This window comes from Thunnus maccoyii, chromosome 13 (assembly GCF_910596095.1).
Source record: "Thunnus maccoyii chromosome 13, fThuMac1.1, whole genome shotgun sequence".
Classification (NCBI taxonomy): Eukaryota; Metazoa; Chordata; class Actinopteri; order Scombriformes; family Scombridae; genus Thunnus; species Thunnus maccoyii.
The window spans coordinates 5,008,590-5,027,548 of record NC_056545.1 but is presented as its reverse complement, the minus strand read 5'-3'; the positions used below and the strand labels follow the sequence as shown (position 1 = coordinate 5,027,548).

General features: G+C 37.8%; 1 protein-coding gene and 1 long non-coding RNA gene across 2 annotated transcripts in view; one reads left to right on the top strand and one right to left on the bottom strand.

The window, feature by feature from the left end:
- The first annotated feature begins 1,637 nt into the window (after positions 1-1,637).
- On the top strand, positions 1,638-4,403 carry LOC121910698. Its single transcript, XR_006099714.1, has 4 exons — positions 1,638-1,728; positions 2,109-2,278; positions 3,418-3,516; positions 4,181-4,403. It is a non-coding gene; the product is annotated as an uncharacterized LOC121910698 (long non-coding RNA).
- Positions 1,657-18,959, bottom strand: part of LOC121910695 (unconventional myosin-VIIa-like) — a 56,476-nt gene continuing 39,173 nt past the window's right edge. Inside the window, exons 29-51 of the mRNA XM_042431984.1 lie at positions 18,556-18,683; positions 16,325-16,451; positions 15,338-15,457; positions 14,775-14,948; positions 14,144-14,371; positions 12,722-12,892; positions 12,519-12,636; positions 12,288-12,414; positions 11,102-11,271; positions 10,782-10,972; positions 9,828-9,952; positions 9,516-9,673; positions 8,525-8,678; positions 6,983-7,138; positions 6,769-6,874; positions 6,209-6,322; positions 5,527-5,614; positions 5,297-5,403; positions 4,912-5,097; positions 4,127-4,243; positions 3,872-3,955; positions 3,415-3,534; positions 1,657-1,754 (exon numbers count right to left, since the gene is read on the bottom strand). Coding sequence (XP_042287918.1) covers positions 1,662-1,754; positions 3,415-3,534; positions 3,872-3,955; positions 4,127-4,243; positions 4,912-5,097; positions 5,297-5,403; positions 5,527-5,614; positions 6,209-6,322; positions 6,769-6,874; positions 6,983-7,138; positions 8,525-8,678; positions 9,516-9,673; positions 9,828-9,952; positions 10,782-10,972; positions 11,102-11,271; positions 12,288-12,414; positions 12,519-12,636; positions 12,722-12,892; positions 14,144-14,371; positions 14,775-14,948; positions 15,338-15,457; positions 16,325-16,451; positions 18,556-18,683 — 3,162 coding nt within the window. The 3' untranslated portion in view covers positions 1,657-1,661. The remainder of the gene's footprint in view (positions 1,755-3,414; positions 3,535-3,871; positions 3,956-4,126; positions 4,244-4,911; positions 5,098-5,296; positions 5,404-5,526; positions 5,615-6,208; positions 6,323-6,768; positions 6,875-6,982; positions 7,139-8,524; positions 8,679-9,515; positions 9,674-9,827; positions 9,953-10,781; positions 10,973-11,101; positions 11,272-12,287; positions 12,415-12,518; positions 12,637-12,721; positions 12,893-14,143; positions 14,372-14,774; positions 14,949-15,337; positions 15,458-16,324; positions 16,452-18,555; positions 18,684-18,959) is intronic.

Here is an 18,959-nt window from a genome sequence, read left to right as displayed (position 1 = left end):
GTAATATTACGTCCATATTTTTACACAGTCTATGGTTGATATCGAGATATTTTTTCCAGTTGACTGAACAAATCTTCATCTTTTGATGGGATAACTCTACATATTAGTATCTTTCCCTCTCCGATGATTCAATACGTATAACGCTACATTGTCCATAATCTGATACAAAAACGATAGATAAATTTGTAACGATTAACTTTGCGATATGAAGCCGAATTGATTCAGCTGCGATTAAGAATTGATATTTTAACTTTTTGAACAAAAGTGTAACTAAAGAAGAAACAAAACTTTCTACATATCTTATTTCAAATACAAAATCATAAATACTCCAGAAAAGTACGTCTTCTGCCATATTAACAGTAGTAAACATGGGCAGGGATACACTCGATAACTTTTTAGCCACTAAAATGCTGCTGAGTGTGTTTTCTTTTCCTCAGTTTTGCTTCAACCGGAAGGAGCCAGGGCTCAGTTTGAAGTAGCATTAGCTGCTAACGCCTTGTGTTGACTTTCAGTAACTTTTCTGTCAGCACACACACACACACACTTCGCCTTCATAAATTAGCAGAAAGATGTTTGGTTCCACCAGCGTATTTTATGATACTGCTATGCATTTTGAAGACTGCAAATAAAATGTAAACATCAGGTAGCATGAAGCCGGTGGTACCAACATTTCTTTCAGTGTGGGATGGTTGAATGGTGGCGGATGAAGAAAAGCCCCATTTGGCTTATTTTTGGTTTGATGAATAATTCTGACAGATGGCGGTTATACTCTAAAACCGCATGTTTCCAGTGGCACAGTAGTGGAGAGTTATGTAGACTGTTTTTTTCTGTTTTCTTTTCCTGGTATTACTGTGTTAATATTTTGGTACACTGATTAAATCCTTATTAACTTACCTGCCATCAAAATACGCATTACATAGTTCATTATCATAAAATTTTTTCAAAATCCTGATGCTGGGAGGCACTTTTCTCAGACTCAGGAGCTACTTTTATCACTAAAATGCTTTGTGAAAAAACTCTTAGCCCAAAAACGTATGAGAACTAAAATTAGGACTGACATGCCCCTTATTTTTAGGAGTTTCTCCTACAGTAACTCAGCCAGTTAGGAGCTACTTTCAGCCTTAAGATGTTTTGTGAATACGGTCCCAGACTGACATTTTATTTTTGTGTGAATCCAGCAAGAAGCTGGAATACAGTTTGATTGTCTCAACACTGATTCCTGGATTTGAAAAAAAAAAAAACCCAAAAAAACATCATGGCATTGAATTCAGTCTTAAAAAGTCTAAAACTAGTCGTAATGAAAGCTCATTTAGGAAAACTTTACAGCACAGAGATAATAAACTGAGAAACCTCACTGACAAAACAATGCAGACTGCTGGAGATGCAGGAGGACGGCAGATAACATGACAAGCAGTTTATAGAGAACGTCCACAATTGTCCACCTTACATGTGTCATGTTAGGAAAAGGTCATTTTAAAAGGCAACAGGTGAGTTTTAAGACAGGGCCGATAAACAATAAGATAAATGAAAACGTTGGCATTACAGTGTCACAGCTGGTGGGACAGTTTTTGTGTTTTTGTATTCACACTGTGCAGGAAAACGCAGGATTGACTGACCGTGCCTTGTCTGTCACAGAGATCGATGAGTTTCCAGCTGTCTGCTCACTTGCTGTTGCCTCGGGAGGTTCGCTGTTTGGTCATGGTCGTCAGCATCTGGCTGATGTAAGAGGTCAGGAGGTCGTCCATTTTGTAGCCCTGAGGGTTCAAAAATCAGACGCACTTTAGTAAACTTGGGAATTTAATACTCTTTTCCAGGCAATCCTGAGATTTCTTGCCATAAAGTAAGTCTGATGTTAAAAACAGAACTGCAAATAATTCAACAATATCTTTGAAGTGGAAAAAAAACGTCGTCAGCCATAAAAAATCATATGAAACTCAGTTTTTCAGTTCTAGTTTTTGAGTGTTATACAGGAGACTAAATATTATATCTGAAGTCTTTTTTAATTTACTAGCAGACAAATGATGATGTCTGTGTGGCACATAGGACATTTCCACTGATTTAAATGTTATTTTTTTATATGTGTAAAACTTTATTTTGAATGTTAACAGACACCCTCCCCCCATTTAATTTCACATACTGGTAGTTGGAATGGAAAAGGCACGAGACCACCTGGGGGTATATAAGGAATGAGCGGTTGCACTCTTCAGTTGGCAGTTAACGTTAAGAGTAAAGCCACTGAAGATCAGCCGACTCACCAAGTGTCAATTTGTTCTTTCAGGTGAGTAAATGTCAAGTGTGTATTCAATTTTTCGGTTTTTCTATTTAATGCACTGTTTTTATTGTGTTATTGTTGTTTTTACTGTTATTGTACTGCTTTATGTATGGTAGCGTGTCTGTAGGTTATTAGTGTATATGCGCTAGCTAGGTGGAGCAAGTTGGCACTAGCTTGCCAGTTACAATGATAGTTATCTTTAAATTAAACAGATGTAAGGTTTGCCTGACTGCACTGATATGTATGTATGTATGTATGTATTTATGTATAAGATTTAATGTTATAGTGTTTTGTGGTTTGTATTTTCTTTGTTTTGTTCGTTTTCCTCTAGCAGTTAATAACGTTTATTTTCAGTTTGTTTATAACGGATAATAACGTTTATTTTTAGTTCCAGTTTATAACGGTTCATAACGTTTATTTTCAGTTGTTTACAACGGTTATAGAACATCGTCAGTTAGAGCCTGAGCCCGAACAGCTGATTAGCAGCGCTGTTGTTTACCGTTGTCAAGGCAACCAGGCAGCTCACGTTGTAATACATCACGCGTAAACAGAGGATGAATGAGTGAGATTATATTGTAATGTAAATGTTGCGTGATTGAAGTTATGAGGGAATGAGATAATTGTTTTATACCTGAAATGATAAAACTGTAAATAATAGACTGATATAGTACTTTCAGTGCTCTTTTATAGAATTGATAATTTTTAATAGCCTATTTTATGTATATATATTTTGTGATTCTGTCAGACTAATGATTTTAAATGGAAATAGCTAGTTTATACATGATTACTGTATTTTGAAATATTGAATTTTTATATTATATTGTTATTGTTTTGGATTGTTCCAACTAATTTAAATTGGCAGTTAATGTTAAGAGTAAAGCCACTGAAGATCAGCCGACTCACAAAGTGTCAATTTGTTCTTTCAGAATAAATTATTTTTCTAAAATATGTCACCCCTTGAGTGAGCTTCCACTCTATGGGTGTAACATCTGTCAAAAATCTTATAAAAATATGCCCCAGTCCATTCTTTTCTGCTGTTTTGGCCATTTTTGCCCAAAAGCTGCTGAACTCAACCATAAGACAGATGTCCAAATACAGAAAAATGTTGTTCATGAACATGTTATTTAATTTGTTTGGCTCACCAGTGAGGTTTCACACAGCAGCTTGCTGCCTCGGACCAGGTTTCCGATGGTGATGTGGAAGTACGTGTTGCCACTGCTCCAGTTGGAGATCTTAGTGAAGGGGTGAGTGGTGAGGATGTCCTACGGGAAGTATAACGAGTCAGATGAACACAGATACACTGCTGCTGGCAGAAACAGCTATATCATACGTACAAGGAAATTAAAAATGACACCACAGTAACAGAATGAAAACACATTGTGGTGCTTTAACTGATATGTAACTTAAAGCCAAAATGACTGAGATATAAAAATCCCAGATCTTGTTTTTAAAGGTTTGTTTGGTGGATTTGTGGGTCATAACTTCAACCTGTCAGGCAGCCAAATCACAAAGTTCTCTTTTGTAGCTCTAAACATTTGGATCAAATCAAAACTATTTTTTTTAACACAAACTGACACAAACAGATAAATCTGGACCCACCTTAGACTTTGGATCAATCAGACTGACTCCATGTTTGTTGATTGCTATCAAGAGGGTTTCTGGGTAATTTGGATCAGTTGTTTGCTGCAGATAAAACAGAATAATTTTAAAAACAAATTTCACACGTTATTGTGTATTCCTGTTTTCTTAAAATGAGAATAAACACAAAGTAATCACAACAGATGACAAGACAACTCTCAAATTCAACTTTTTATATGCTTTTATAAACTAATTACTGTGATCTAACGTCTTTACCTTGATTTCAAAGAAGGCAGAACCAAATGTTGACCACTTGTAAATGATTTTCAGGAAGGAGAGTTTGGCTTCTTCTCGAGTCTTCCCTGAGTGTTTGTTGAACAGCGACATGATGGACTGAGAGCACAAAAGAAAGACACTTTTTCACTTATTCATTAATTATGTTTACACTCTTATCTCTAATCAGGGTTCAGGGCACTGTAGCTTTAACTGGCTTCCATTTAGCAGAGATATTTGAATAATAACATTAAAGTCAGTTTTTCTGTGTTTCTTTGAATTGACCTCTAAATGTGGGACGCTATTATTTTGTATTTGTGTTGTGTTTGTAACATTAATTGATGCCTGTGTAATTTCTACGGTAAGTAGCTCTGGTTTCAGTCTATATTTTGTATATTTTTTAGTTTTTTTTTACTTATTTGTTGACTGTGATTGAGCCAATATTAATATTAGAGTACCACCATACACTTTTATGGATAAAACATATCTATTCTGATGTATTTTTTATCTATGTGAACATCAGAAGTCAAAATACACGCGAACTACCAACATCAGATTTAAAATTTGTATTTTTGGATGAGAATAGCTACTAAAATAATAAGTTAACAGAGAACTGCAAACCAAGATGCTTCAATCAAAAGTTTTTTTATTCTACGTCTGTGGCCACAAATGGAAAATATTTGTCAACTGATCATTGGTGCATAACCTGACATGAAATAATACAAGAAATTTCATTCAGACGTCTCGGTGTGTGAGTCAGTTCGTGCTGCTCTGATATATCAGCTCACCCTCTTCCAGTCGTCGGGGGACAGATATCTGATCTGCTCCTGAGGGACGAGCTCCTTGATGATCTTGGAAATGTTGTGGAAGTGGGATTTGTCTTCCTCATACTTCACCCTGTAGATCAGCGCCGCCAGCTGATGCACTTCCTCCTTGGAACACTTGTGGTAGCCACGCAGATACTTAGGCAGCTCCTGTACAGAGAGGAACGTCATTTTTACAATACTGCACGTCTGCATGTGTTTAGTTCAGTTTTTTCAGTTTGAAGCTGTCCGTTGGCGGTAAATTCGTCCCTAAACATACACAGAACATCCAAACTCCATTAAAAAAGACCATGTTGATCCACTTGTTAAGCTGTTTTAAGTAAAATAATCTGTAGCAGAGGCCACTCACTTGGTAGTAGTGGAAGATGGAGTCAGCCATGGAGTCTTTTCCTGGTATAGTATTCGTCCACAGCTTCTTCATGAAGAACACCTGATACGTCAATGAAGGCACAACACCTGCACACCCGCGACACACAGTTGAGAAGATAAACTGTTACAACCAGATGAAACAATCAGACAGAGGACACATTTACAAGATTTGCCTCTTGTTGGAAGAGATATAATTGAATTTTAGTTTACCGTCTTTTACGTGTCTGGCTTTCTTGATCCAGTCAGTCAGGTGCCTCACAAAGTCGAAGAAGAAGTCGCCATCAGGCACACTGATGACCTGGAAAACCACAAAATAACAGACTGAAATTACCAACATTTATATTATAACCCTCTGTACACAACATGTCATATTTACACTTCAGTTTTTACACAGATTAAACACACAAGATATAACATGCTGATTAGCACGAAGCAGATTTTTTACCTTCAGAAAGAGCCAGGCTAGCTGTTTCCCTCTGTTTCTATTCTTTATGCTAAGCTAAGCTAATCTGCTGCTGGCTGTGGCAACATATTAAATGGACAAACATGAGAGTGGTATCAATCTTCAGAAAGAGCCAGGTTAGCTGTTACTCTCTGTTTCTATTCTTTATGCTAAGCTAATCTGCTGCTGGCTGTGGCAACATATTAAACAAACATGAGAGTCTCATCTAACTCGTCTCATCTAACTCTTGGCAAGAAAGCAAATAAGTGTATTTCCCAAAATGTAGATCTGTTCCCTTAAACAACACTTACTGTACACTGTACTCAACTGTTCTGACAGACATCTAGTTTTAGAATAAAAAACATATAATTCACAGTATATTGATGCTACAGTACTAACATACAGGGTATTTACTAGAATCCAGTTAATAAGGCTACAGATTGTCTTCACCTTGTCAGTGATCTTGACAAAAAGACTGAAGCCCTCAGAGGATTTGAGCATCAGACGTCCAGAGATGTTGTGACAGAAGTCTTTGGCTTTTGTGCTCGACTCCACTTCAAACACCTGCGAACACAACACAACACGACAAATGAGAAAGAAACTGAAATTATGGGGAGAAAAATGTGAATTTTGAGCAAATATTTTCAGTGTAGCAGGTTTATAGAAGGCCATGTGCAATATATGATAATAAAAATGTCAATGCTGTTGTGTGGAATCTCGAATTATGATTATAATTTCAAGTAAACTGAAGGATTATATTGATCAATTTCCAACTATTTTACAACCTTCTAGACTCATAAAAATCATTCAGAACCCTTTGGATAATGTCAAAAATGCTTCTTTACATACTGTATGTGGAGTCCAAAATGTCTCAATGCTAATCACAGACAATCAGGGTGTTGATTTTTAAATAAAAGCTAATATGAGCTTCGTAGCTAGTATCAGTCTAATTCTTGCAGTTATTATATGTTATGTAATGATATACATTTTGGATTTTAGTCGTCACTGACCTCATCTGAGTCATCAGGGAAGTAAACTTTGTGGAAGATCTGAGTGGTTTTGTGCTGGATGGCCTCCACCTCCACCAGATGAGGAGGGTACTTTCTCGACCCATTTCTACAATAAATGAAACAGAAGAGAGACGAATGTAAAGTGAACAGAACAAGAGTATTTATGAAGACCAGAAGAAAGGGACGTGTGTGTGTGTGTGTGTGTGTGTGTTACCGTAAGGCTTTCTGTAGTCGCTGCATGCAGTCTGGAGCCAGCGGATAGTGTTTCTTAGCCTGTAGGAACTTCTGGACATGAGGCAGCAGGATGTTACTGGGAGGAAACAAACCAGTGCAGAGCCACAGCAGCTCCCAGCCCTTCTCTTCACTGTACCTACACACACACACACACAAACAGTAAGCAATGATCTAATGATGAGCTATGATCCAACTGAGTTAATGGTCAAAAATGTGTTCTTTTGGCATTAAAATATCAACAGCAGTGCCGTTGTGTGAGTTAGAGATCTAAAAAAACCCCTCTCATTTAGTGAGTTAACCCTCCTGTTGTCTTCCCGTACACCATGCATCTTTTGTCTTCCCGGGTCAATTTTGACTCGAGAAGACAAAAGTCCACAGATGCCATAAATTTTAATAAAACACCCAAAATTCAATGAAAGTAGTGATCATTACTTTTACTTGCACAGTGTGTGGTATGGAACCATCCATGTGATCTTCAGTCAATTAGATGAAAGAAATCCACATGTCTGATATAAAAACATTTGAAAACGGGTCAAATTTGACCTAAGGACAACAGGAGGGTTAAATATACTTAATGGCCAAAGAAAGAATCATAAAGAAACTGTTTTCCAAATTTAGCACGGAGGAACTCGACGGGGTCCTGACCTCAACCCCATCCAACACCTTTGGGATGAACTGGATCGCCAACTGTGGGCCAGACCATCACCCAACATCCAACACCAGATATATTCTTCATATCAACTGATCTATAATTTTGTCATCCTGTTTTTTCATGCTGTAATTTTGTCTTAGTTTATTCTGTTCACACAACATCTATTGCATGTATCCGTCCTGGGGAGGAGGAGGGATCCCTCCTCTGTTGCTCCCTCTGAGGTCTCTCTTCCATTTTTTCCCCTTTAAAGGTTTATTTTAGGAAGTTTTTCTTAATTCAAATCGAAGGTCTAAAGACAGAGGATGCTGTATGCTGTAAAGATTGAAAAGCCCCATGTTGTGATTTGTGATATTGGGCTTGTATAAATAAAAATGGACTTGACTTGAACATCAGTGTTGGACCTAACTAATGCTCCTGTGGCTGAATGGGAGCAAATCCCTGCTGGCATGTTAAGTCTTGTGATAAAAACCTTTGCCAGAAAAGTGGAGGCTGATATAGCTGCAGCTTATTGCCAATGGGTTGTGAATGACATGTTTAACAATCACACGAGGGTGTAACGTCCCGGCGTCCATTTACTGTTGGACATATAGTGTACCTGCTGTATTCATGCATTAGTTTTCCTTAAGTGTATGAAAAGCTGTATGAAAGCTGTGTCATTATGCATTTATAACATGTTTTCTTATTCTAAATAAATGAACGTAAGAAGAACCAAAACTTTCATCACATCTCAACTGTCCCCGTCATGTTCGTAAATACTGAACTCATAATTCTGACATTTGTAAGAGCTCCTTAAAGGCAGCATCATGCTCTGTTACATACTTTACATCTTTGATATCTGTTTATGTTTGTGTGTGTGTGTTTTAGACTTACTTGATCTGATTATCGGTGAGCTGTTTGAGAATCTGACAGAAGATCTCGTCTTTGAGCGGCTCAGCCTTCAGTGCTCCTTCAAAGATCTGATCGGTGAGCTCGTTGACAGAGCGCGCTCGTTTGGACGGGTAGTCGCCCATATACTTCATGATAGGTACAGCCACAGTTAAGGACATCGACCGTTAACATGACAACAGGTCGTGAGATACAGTGTAATGTGACTGAGTGGTTCATTTGGAAAAAGGTTGTTTCAAATGAGGAGCAATCCAAAATTGGAACAGAAATTTTGGACCCTGATTGGCACTTTCGGGAAAAATGTTGTCAAAAAAATCCCAGAGTAACAGCAAATGAAACACATAATTACAGTTTAAACAAGACAAAAACTGCTTTGTGATGTATTTTCAATATATAACACATCTTACAGACAGTTAAATATGCAAAGTTACTTTAAAATATATTCAGCATCATTTTCAGCAGCATGTAAAGCCGATGTGTAAAGTCTGTCTTGCTCATATAAATACTGAAGGAAGTTTTCCTCCTCTCCTGTTCACACTGGCTGTTAAAAGATCCATTCATAATAAACTTACAATGTAAGTGATGGGGGCCAAAATCCACAGTGTGTCATTTTGTGCAAAAATATATTTAAAAGTTAATCTGAAGCTTATATGAGGCTTCAGAAGTCTGAGTTATTCATATCAAGTGGATATCTGCCACATTTACCATCTTTTTAGCATCAAATTCCCTCTTTGTGTTTCCCTGTTGAGCTGCGGTGGAAGTATAGTAACAAAAAGAGGAACTCTGGCACTAAAAACACTGTAACGTTGAAAGATATCTACTTGATTTGACTCATTTGGACGGCTGAAGCTTCACATTAGGCCTTGGTAAGTTTGGAGAAAAGGTTTAGAGACTATTAAATTTACAAAAAAGACATTAATGACAAAAAAAGAGCCAAACATACAACAAAACCTGTTCATCCTCCACTAAAGGATATCTATGAAGGCCAGGCAGGCCTCCTGCGAGAGCTCCTCATGGGCCAGAACCTTCTTCAGCAGAGGCTGTTTGAGAGGCTCCCTGCTGCAGCTCCACAGACGCTCCTTCCCCCGGGCTTTAGAGATCATCACCCTGCTCAGAGTGCTCTTAGGAGGAGGCCTGGAAACAAGGAGAAGAAACATAACATTCTTGCATAATACAGCTATATGTTAATAAGGCAACTATACATTTAATATGAATATTGTTTGGACACATGGAGTAAGACGCCTGAATTATATCTATATGTGTGCATGTAAAGATTTGGGAAACACACCTGAAGTAGTCGTAGGAGAACTCCTCCAGTGTGTAGGCCTTGGTTTTGTCCTCATTGTCAGAGAGGTTACTCAGGGACACACTGATGGATTCTCGCCTCTGATCAGGAGTCATAGTTACCAGAGCCTGAAAGAGAAAAGAGGAAGAAAGACAAAGAGACAGAAAGAGTGAAAAGAGGGCTGAAGACTTGTGAAAGGTGAAGCCACAGAGAGGAGACGTCTGAGTTATTAGACTCACTTGCAAAGACAAGATGTTAAGATGTAGTTATATAGTTTTTTATAAATCGACAGAAGGATGCATCAAATGACTTACACAGAGTGTGTTTTTAAAGCAATAGTTTAACATTTTGGGAAGATTTATGATTTCTTTCCAAGAGTGAGATGAGAAGTTTGATTTCAGTCTGATGTCTGTGCACTTCATCTGCAGCTGGAGTCAGGATGTAGTTAGCCTAGCTTAGCATAAAGCATAAACTAAACTATAATGTTAAAGACAGACGAATGGACAAATGAATTGATCACTGTTTAAATGCAAAGTCTTGTTGCTCCTGATTAGTTTCCAGCAGCCAATAATATCTCTTGTTCAGAAGTTGATTTAGCTGTTTCACCTGTTGCATTGCCGTTAATAAGACGCATCTCACATTCAGTTGAGTTCTGTCTCTGTCAGTAATGTTATCTCACGTTACCGGTTCTTGGAAAAAACAGATTTATGAACTACATTCATCTGTCAAGAGAATTAGACAAGAAGCAGCAACGAAACAATTGGGACAAACTACAATAACATGCAGGCAGCACACCCACATTTATTAAGATGTAAGCTAATGTAACATTATCAACTGCTGTGGCTGTAACGTTACTTTCAGTTGGCTATCTTTCCTGTTGTCAATGTCAGGAATTGGTGACAGATGTCGATCACTGTTTCCCAAAGCTCAAGATGTTGTTGTTCTGGCTCCACTCACCACTATGTCATACTGCGGTCTGGTGATAGTAGGAAGTACGTAGACACAGTCTGCAGGGAAGTCCCCTCTCTGTTTGGTCCTGTCGTTGATGCCGTGAGCCCAGCCAGAGTTCATCACATGCTCTCCGTCATGTTCATCCAAGATGATCAGATCCCCCTTGGAGAAACTCAGGAATGTGGAATCTACCCCCGCTGGGAGATAAAAACGAATATATGCACAATTAAGGAAAACAAAAGCCAATGTCTCCCAAAGGTGAGGCCAAAACTTACAAAAAATTAACCAAAACATGCTTTTATTTTCAAACCCTCGCTGATTCTTACCAGGGTTGGGACAGTCCAGCAGTCCTACCACATACTTGGACTTCTTCCTCAGACCCTCCAGGAAGGCAACCACCAGGTCGCGGATGTCTTCTGCGTTGTTGGAGGTGAACGTGTACTCGTCTCCTTTCATGGTGGCCAAGGTAAAACTCTGGCCCTGCAGTTTACCCCCTCTGGAAAACGAAGTTTACTTTAACCGATTGCTTTCATTAATGTATAAATTAATTTCCAAAACATGGACATCATGTAGTAGCTCATGAAAGTAGAAGATCTTAACCATAAAAAGGTAATTTTTTTCAACTTTGGGATACGTTTTTTAAAAGGAATAAACTACTTTTTTTCTTTTCTGTTGATTGATAATTACAGCTCCAGACCACAGTACCACAGTTTAGTGTTGTATTGAATTCAGAAGTTATAGATCTGTGCATAGAAAATGACAATAAAACAAACTCAAGTGCAAACACGCGACATTAAGAGCACAACCCAAATTAATGGTATTTGTATTAAGTAAAAAAGAAAGATAATGTCAGATACAACCAGAGGTCCAAACTATCATATTAAAATTACATTTTCTACATAAAAAGGTAATGTTCCTCAAAGCATGTAGACAGTTGTACTTTATTTTGAAATCATAGCAATGCTAGAGCTGAATTTAAGCAATATTCATGCTAGATGGCTAACACAGAGCAAATGTTAAAAAAAGCAAAATTTATGATTTGTTGATGGTTATGAACTCTGGTAAGTTAACATGTTAGTTTTTCTGTTTGCTGAATTAAAAAAAAAAATTCTAAAAAAAAATAAATATTATAATTATGTTTTTGTTGGAGAATTAAAAGCTTTGGACCATTTTATCCTAAATCCAAAAACTGAGCTGAACCTATTTGTAATGCAACATAACTATTTCCCATAACTATTTGTATTCTCATTTCTCAGTATTCTCATTCTCCCTCATCAATACATCACTGATATATTGATAAACTGCTTGAGTTAGTGTTTTCGTAATATTTTCAGGTCTCACTTTGGATAAAATTGCACATATATACAGTACCAGTCAAACATTTGGATGCACTTTCTCATTCAAGTGAATGGGAAAATGTGTGTTTACTGGTACTATCTTGTATAATTTTGACATACGATGTTTTGTTTTTGTTTTTAGTGTTGTTTTGTGTGTTGATACAGTGCTTCATACCTGCTACTGGACACAGCAGTGATCTCCGGGAAAGAAAGCTCCAGAAGGACCTGCTCCTGTTCGTCCACAAAGTAAACCCCGGTCCAGTTCACTGCCACGATCACGTCATTCTTGGGCAGGCTGGGCCCTGTGAACAGACAGTAACATATCCATGAAAACACACAAACATACGCAGGAAAACATAGTTTGCAATAGAATATCTTTGCCTTTCAGTGCTTTGTTGTCACCAACCTGAGAATTTGAAGGCCTCGTAGAAGCGAGAGAAGAGTAAAGGCCACTTTAAACGAGCAAAATCCACCACATCCTCCTTCACCTTCTGTGTGTTCATCCTCCTCTTCATGTGTAATCCCTGGACGTTTAGTGGTTGTTAGTCATCTTCACACAATTCAAAAAACTCAAAACATAAAAAAAGACAAAGTGCTGGTTTTGGTCACCTTTTTGTGGGCGTTGATGATAAGCTGAGCCCACTTCTCTGCGGTCTTTGTTGAGGTGATTTCTCTGTCGGGGATGTAGGAAGGGATGAGGCTGAGCAGGCGGTCCTGGAGGATCTCTAAACCATAATCCACATAGTACTGCTGAGAGGCCAGTTCTGCTAGATCCTCCTCCTTTGGGACAGATACAGAGTCAAGAGATGATCGCAAGAAATCAAAACCAATATCTGTGATAGTCACTGACTTCTTTAACTTTCTTTTACTGACTGTTCTCCTGCAGCTGTGGTTATAGAAGAGCCCTTATTGTATCAAAAGTGACCAATTTGGACCAGTTTTTGGTTAATTTTTGTTCTGGTGTTGTGTTTTAAGTCTAACTCAAATTTGCAGCTCAACAGTATGAAATATCAATTTATTCAGAAATGTTTTAAAATATTTGTTTGATTGCTAATAAGGGTTTAATTTGTACCAGTACCTCTCAATTTGGATTCAGACTTTTGGCCAACATTTCATGGCAAAAGTCCAGCTTCATAGAAGGATTGCTGCACAATTTTGATTTCAAGCACCTATAGTGATTTATTGAGCACAATTTTTGGCTTATTTTGAATAATTTTCAATGATATAAATATAAATATTTTCTTTTTCTAAGCACAAAATATCAGATTTTGTGAGATGACAGGCCTAAACTAAAATATGTTTTTGCAAGAGATGGTACTGTCGGTCTGTCGGGTGGCGGACCGTCTGCTTGTCCACCATTTTGGTCCAAATTGAAATATCTCAAAAACTGTTGGATGAATTGGTATGAAACTACAAACACTGATGGCGCCAACCAATTAAACAGAGGATGTTCCCTGGACATTCAGGGGACTATTGTGACCTTTAGGGGCCTTATTTTGTTTGCTGGACATTAAATGAATAACATTAATGACTTTTGAAATCTCCTAATTTGTGTCTCTCACCTCCAGCAAGTCAGCAAGTTTTCACTTGTCCAATGAAAAATCTCTACAACTATTGGAGGGATTAGAAGAAAATTTGGTACAGACAGTCATGGTTGTCAGATGATGTATCTTACTGACTTTGGAGATCTGTTGACTTTTCCACCAGCAGGTGATATGTCTCAATATCTGTTGCTAGGAAACTTGGTCTTGATATTCATGTCTCCTTCAGGATGATGTAGTAACCTTTCTGATCCCTTAACTTTTCATCCAGCGCCATCATCAGGTCAAAATTTCAATTTCAGCATAACTTTAGACTCTTAGTCCTGTTAAAACATCTTCAGACTTTGCAGAATTGTCTGTGTAGCCTGAACATGTGTTGTTCATCTGTAAATTGAGCAAATGGAGTTGATGGGACTTTTTAAAGTTCTTGCACAAGATCTCCGGTGAAAAAGAGAAATCAATAAGTTACAAAACAAACAAAGCTGCTCACCCTCTCACAGCGGTACTCTCCAAACTTCACCCCTCGGACGATCTGCTGGTAAATGAGGTTTGTGGCGACGTAGTCCTCGGCCGGGTTGTGCCAAGGGTTGAAGATCTCCTTCCTGTAGAACAGTCTCCAGGGGGCGTTCCTCTCCTGGGCGCCCTGCTCCTTCGCGTACTGCTCACACTGGGAGACGGCGTCCATGACGTGGTCGCTGCCGCTGCCCAGCGATGACACCTGAAATAATGAAGTTCACAAGTTTATCGAATAAACAGTAAAGTCAGAGATTTTCAGTTCGGATATACAACCTCTATCATATTGGACAACACTGACTGTATGATTTTTAATGAGCAGGTAATACTGTGTCATATTATTGAAACTAATGATTAAATTAATTATTGATTAATCTAACAGTTATTCTCTTGATCAGTCGGTAAATCATTTAGTCTACAAGCATCAGAAAACTGAAAAATGCCAGTGAGAACATTTCTAGAGCTCAAGTTAACGTCATCATATACCTTATTTTGACCGAGCAACAATCCAAAATCATGCCAATTAATCTTCTGTCAATTAGTGAATCAATTAATCAACTAACTGTTGCAGCTCTACATATTATATACTGGTCTAATCCCAGTTATACCTTGTCAAACAGAGCGATGTAGAGCGAGAAACCGAAGCGATCTTTGAGGTTGATCTTGTCTGCCAGAGCGTTGCACAGCTCACTGGCAGTGGTGGCCGAGTCCGCCAGGAGGGTCTTGGTGGTGCCATCCATGAACGTTACTGGGAGCATGATGGGCTTCTTCGATTTAGTGGCCTGGGGGGGCAAAAAAAACTCTAATCAAAACAGTCTACAGCAATGCAACATCATGCATTACATAAAAACATCAGATAATAAAGTTTTAATACTTAGGGGGAAATGAAAGAATCTAGTTTGAGGACAGTTTGCAGTTCATTACATTTGAATGGTGCATAATACCTGAAACCAGTTCTGCCAAGATTAGTGTGTACATATGAGGTATCTAAGGTTAAGTAATTATTGGATCGTGTGCTGTAGTTACAAGATTTAAATGTGAGAAGAGATGTGAGGTCGTTGGAAAGCTTTAACAGTTGAGCTTTAAAGATAAAGATCATGAGATGATTATTTCTTCTAGTCTGTAAGAAAGTCAATAGAAAACTGGCCTGAGCAACAGGTGTGTTCAGTACCTGTAATTCCAACCAAGATGGCGGCTGGGTCCTTGTGCGGTTGGCAAACGTCCTTCTCAACCTTTCCTCGCAATATGGAGCGTAACCAGGTGGACCGTTAACTAGAAACGTCCGTAAATACTGACAACAGAAGGGACAGAGGAGATGGAAAGAAAAAACAGTTATTATCTTTTTAATGTGAAGCACTTTGAGCTGCATTTTGTATGAAAGGTGCTATACAAATAAAGTTTATTATTATTATTATTAGTGTAAAAGTGAGTAGAATTAAGTCCTTGAAGCATGAAAATACAAACTGATTTCACAGGGGATCCTCAAAATGGAGTCATAAGTCAAAAATGAAAAAACAACATGTTTTTTTAACTAAAGGGGATAAAAGCTATTACATTAGCATAATTGCAGTGAAAGATAAAATATCTTCTACTCTGAGGAACTGTTTACGAATGTAAACACAACAGTGGCTGCTGAGAATATGCACATTATCTACATTTGACCACAGAAATAAAGACATAAACCACTAAACTCATCACCAACAGCTGTATCTAACAGTATTTTTATTTCCCTCATTGACTTTGATGAATTTTTGTTAGTTCATCTGAAGAACAGACTCTGTGTCGTTTATTTATGTATACAGAAAGAGGCTGTTATACATTGAGAGCAGCTGACTCTGTGTTTCCAGTAATTGATCTGTCTTGTCAATACCTTCAGTTGGATTTTCATCAATCCAGTAAACATAGGGTTTTTTTTTTCCTCGGCTATGTTCGGTCTGTATTGATTTCTCAGTGTTACACAGCTGTTCTTACTGGCATATTTTGTTTTTCATGTTTTTTTTGCAAGAAAAAAAATGCTTTAATAAAGTACAGACAATGTAAAAGAATTATATGCCTGGCTCACCTTAGTAAAACTTTATTTAACTTAATTACAGTGAGACTGCAGATTTTTGATGATGTTTCCTGAATGTTTTGATCAATAATTTCTAACATTTCTTACTTTGACAAACTTTTCGGAGGGAGCGAAGCAGCCCACGCAGAGAGACAGCAGGATCCATCCGCGGGCGTGGCTGCTCTTCGATGGATTCTGAGTCAGCTGTTTGCAGATCTGACAGTAGATCTCATCCCTGTGAGAGAGAGCGACAGCTGAACGTAACCAGATCCACATCCTGAACACAGTGCTGCGGTAAATCAGAGGCTGTTCTGAATATCTCATTGTAAAAATACAATGAGTTAAATCGGAGGAAAATCCAGATACATATATTCATGGTCCTGGGAGGATTATTCTACATGACAACACTATTATCAGGTCAAACTTACCTTTTAAAGACACAGTGTAATGAAAAATACATTTCCAAGTTCTCATCCTGTGTCCCCACGCTTAATATGTGTTAAAAAATAATATTTGTGTATTTTTATTTCAAAATTTCTTGCTATTGTTTTTCTGTAAAAATATTATTTATGACTCATCTTGAACTCAGGGGTGGTTACATAACTTAATCCAGTCCAATGTGATTATGGGGTGACTAACTAACCACATCCATCATATAAAACCACGCTTGATGGTTAGCTCGAGGCTAGCTAGCAGAGTAATATCTCAGTAGGAGGTGTGTGTTTGGATTTCAGCTGGCAAAAAAACATGTTTACATTTCCAAAGACTGTGATTCAGGTCAAATTTATTCATTTCACCCTCACATCCTCCTCCTCTCCGATCAAACATCGTGGTTGAGGGAGTTGTGTCCTCTACAGCTCCATATTGTGCTGTATTCGCTGAACCACAACCACTTTTGAGTTATCCAATCACATCTGTAGAATTTGATTTAACCCTTTCATGCATGGTGTCCACTACAGTGGACAGATATTTGGAAGCCATCTTGAACCATTTAAGTTGTAGTATCATGTCCCAACTACCAGGTGTTGAACCCCCAAAGTGTCGTCTACAATTCCATCTGAATATCATTTTTGACTCTCTGTGATTTTGAGATATTGAATCATAAATTCAAAATGGTGGAGGGTGGAGGAAATGCACCAAGTAGCTCAGGAATATCTGTTAAATACTAACAGGTAAAAAGTATATTTTTCAACTAGATAAGATATTTTAAATACTTTTATCAAGTTTTTAATAATATTTTTCTTGTACATTATTGTCTGTGACTGAAAATACATCTGTCCACTCCAGTCGACGTCATGCAACAAAGGGTACATTCTGTCTATTGGGCCTCGGTCTTGTTTTTCAAATATCGTCTCTATTGTTGTTGTTATCTAATGTGTATTAATACCATTTGCTCTTAGTAATAAAATAATATATATATATATAAACATATATATATATTTTGCCCATATTGATTTCCATAAATCACTTTTTACTCCGTTGATGCATGGTGTCCACTACAGTGGACACATTTCAAAATTCAATATATTAAAAAAAAGTTACTGACATGATTTTTCACTTGTTTAAAAGTAAAAATAAACAACAAACTTTTTTTAACTTAATAATTCATGCATGAAAGGGTTAAACCCCACTTGCAACTAAACCCCCATCCCACCCAACATATTCTGTTTCACACAGAAACAGAAGTGACTTTAAACCACAAATTGTTTTATGACAGATTTTAAGATATGGAAAACTTATACTGAGCTCTCACAGTGAGGTGATGTGAAAACTAAGGGCTTTGTTAACATGATCTTTTGGAGGGAACTGGAAATAGAATGAAAATGTTTTTGGTGACCCCCTGACCTTTCCTCAAGCTTCACTATTGGGCCAGAATTTTAACTTGTACATAATAAATATACTCAGCTTTTCATGCTCCAGAGAGGATAAAAGCTTCTCATATCAGACTCTCCATACATTTTCTTTTATCACCACACTCAAGTAAAAATGTCAGCTTTTTAAACAGAGCTAATTGCAACTATATTTAGTGAACAAATTCATGCTCTCAAGCAGATAAAACCCTCTGATTTTAACAAACGATGACCTTCCCTGAGGACTGACTCACTCATTTTTACTCCACTACTCATGAGGCTCTCAGCATAAAAAACCATCAGTATGTGATTTGTTTTATCCAACACAATCATACTGCAGAGTGTTATGAATAATGCAGCTTCAAAGGGCTGCTAAACATGGATTTAGACTTTCAAAAAAGAGTTTTTAATGCCATTGTTTATGGATCACAGTAGTCTGGATTCGGTGATGACCTTCAGACACTAAAACTACATTTGCTCGTAGGTCACCTGAGGGCGGGGCGTAAGATGCCGTTTCCGATGATGAAGTGAAGTTTCTCCAGGTTGGAGGTGGGTCGGTCCTCCAGCATGCTGTTCCCCTGGAGGCTGTAGTCCACCTCTGTCAACCTCCTGGTGACCTGCCACAAACATGAAAGAAAACAAACACCTGATCTTCTCCACGCCGAATGTAATCACACTGTTCATTAACGAGCTCCTCTGCTACACACAGAAATTAACCGGTGTTAGCCACATTTGTAACAATGGCTCAGTTAAACAAATAACATATGTAGACTGGAAGAAATAACATATTTAAATCCTGTGTTATGATTATGATCACTGTATTCTGTTGCTCTTCATATATTTACTTCATATACAACATGTACAGCTTGTTAGCAGTTTTTTCCCATAATGCT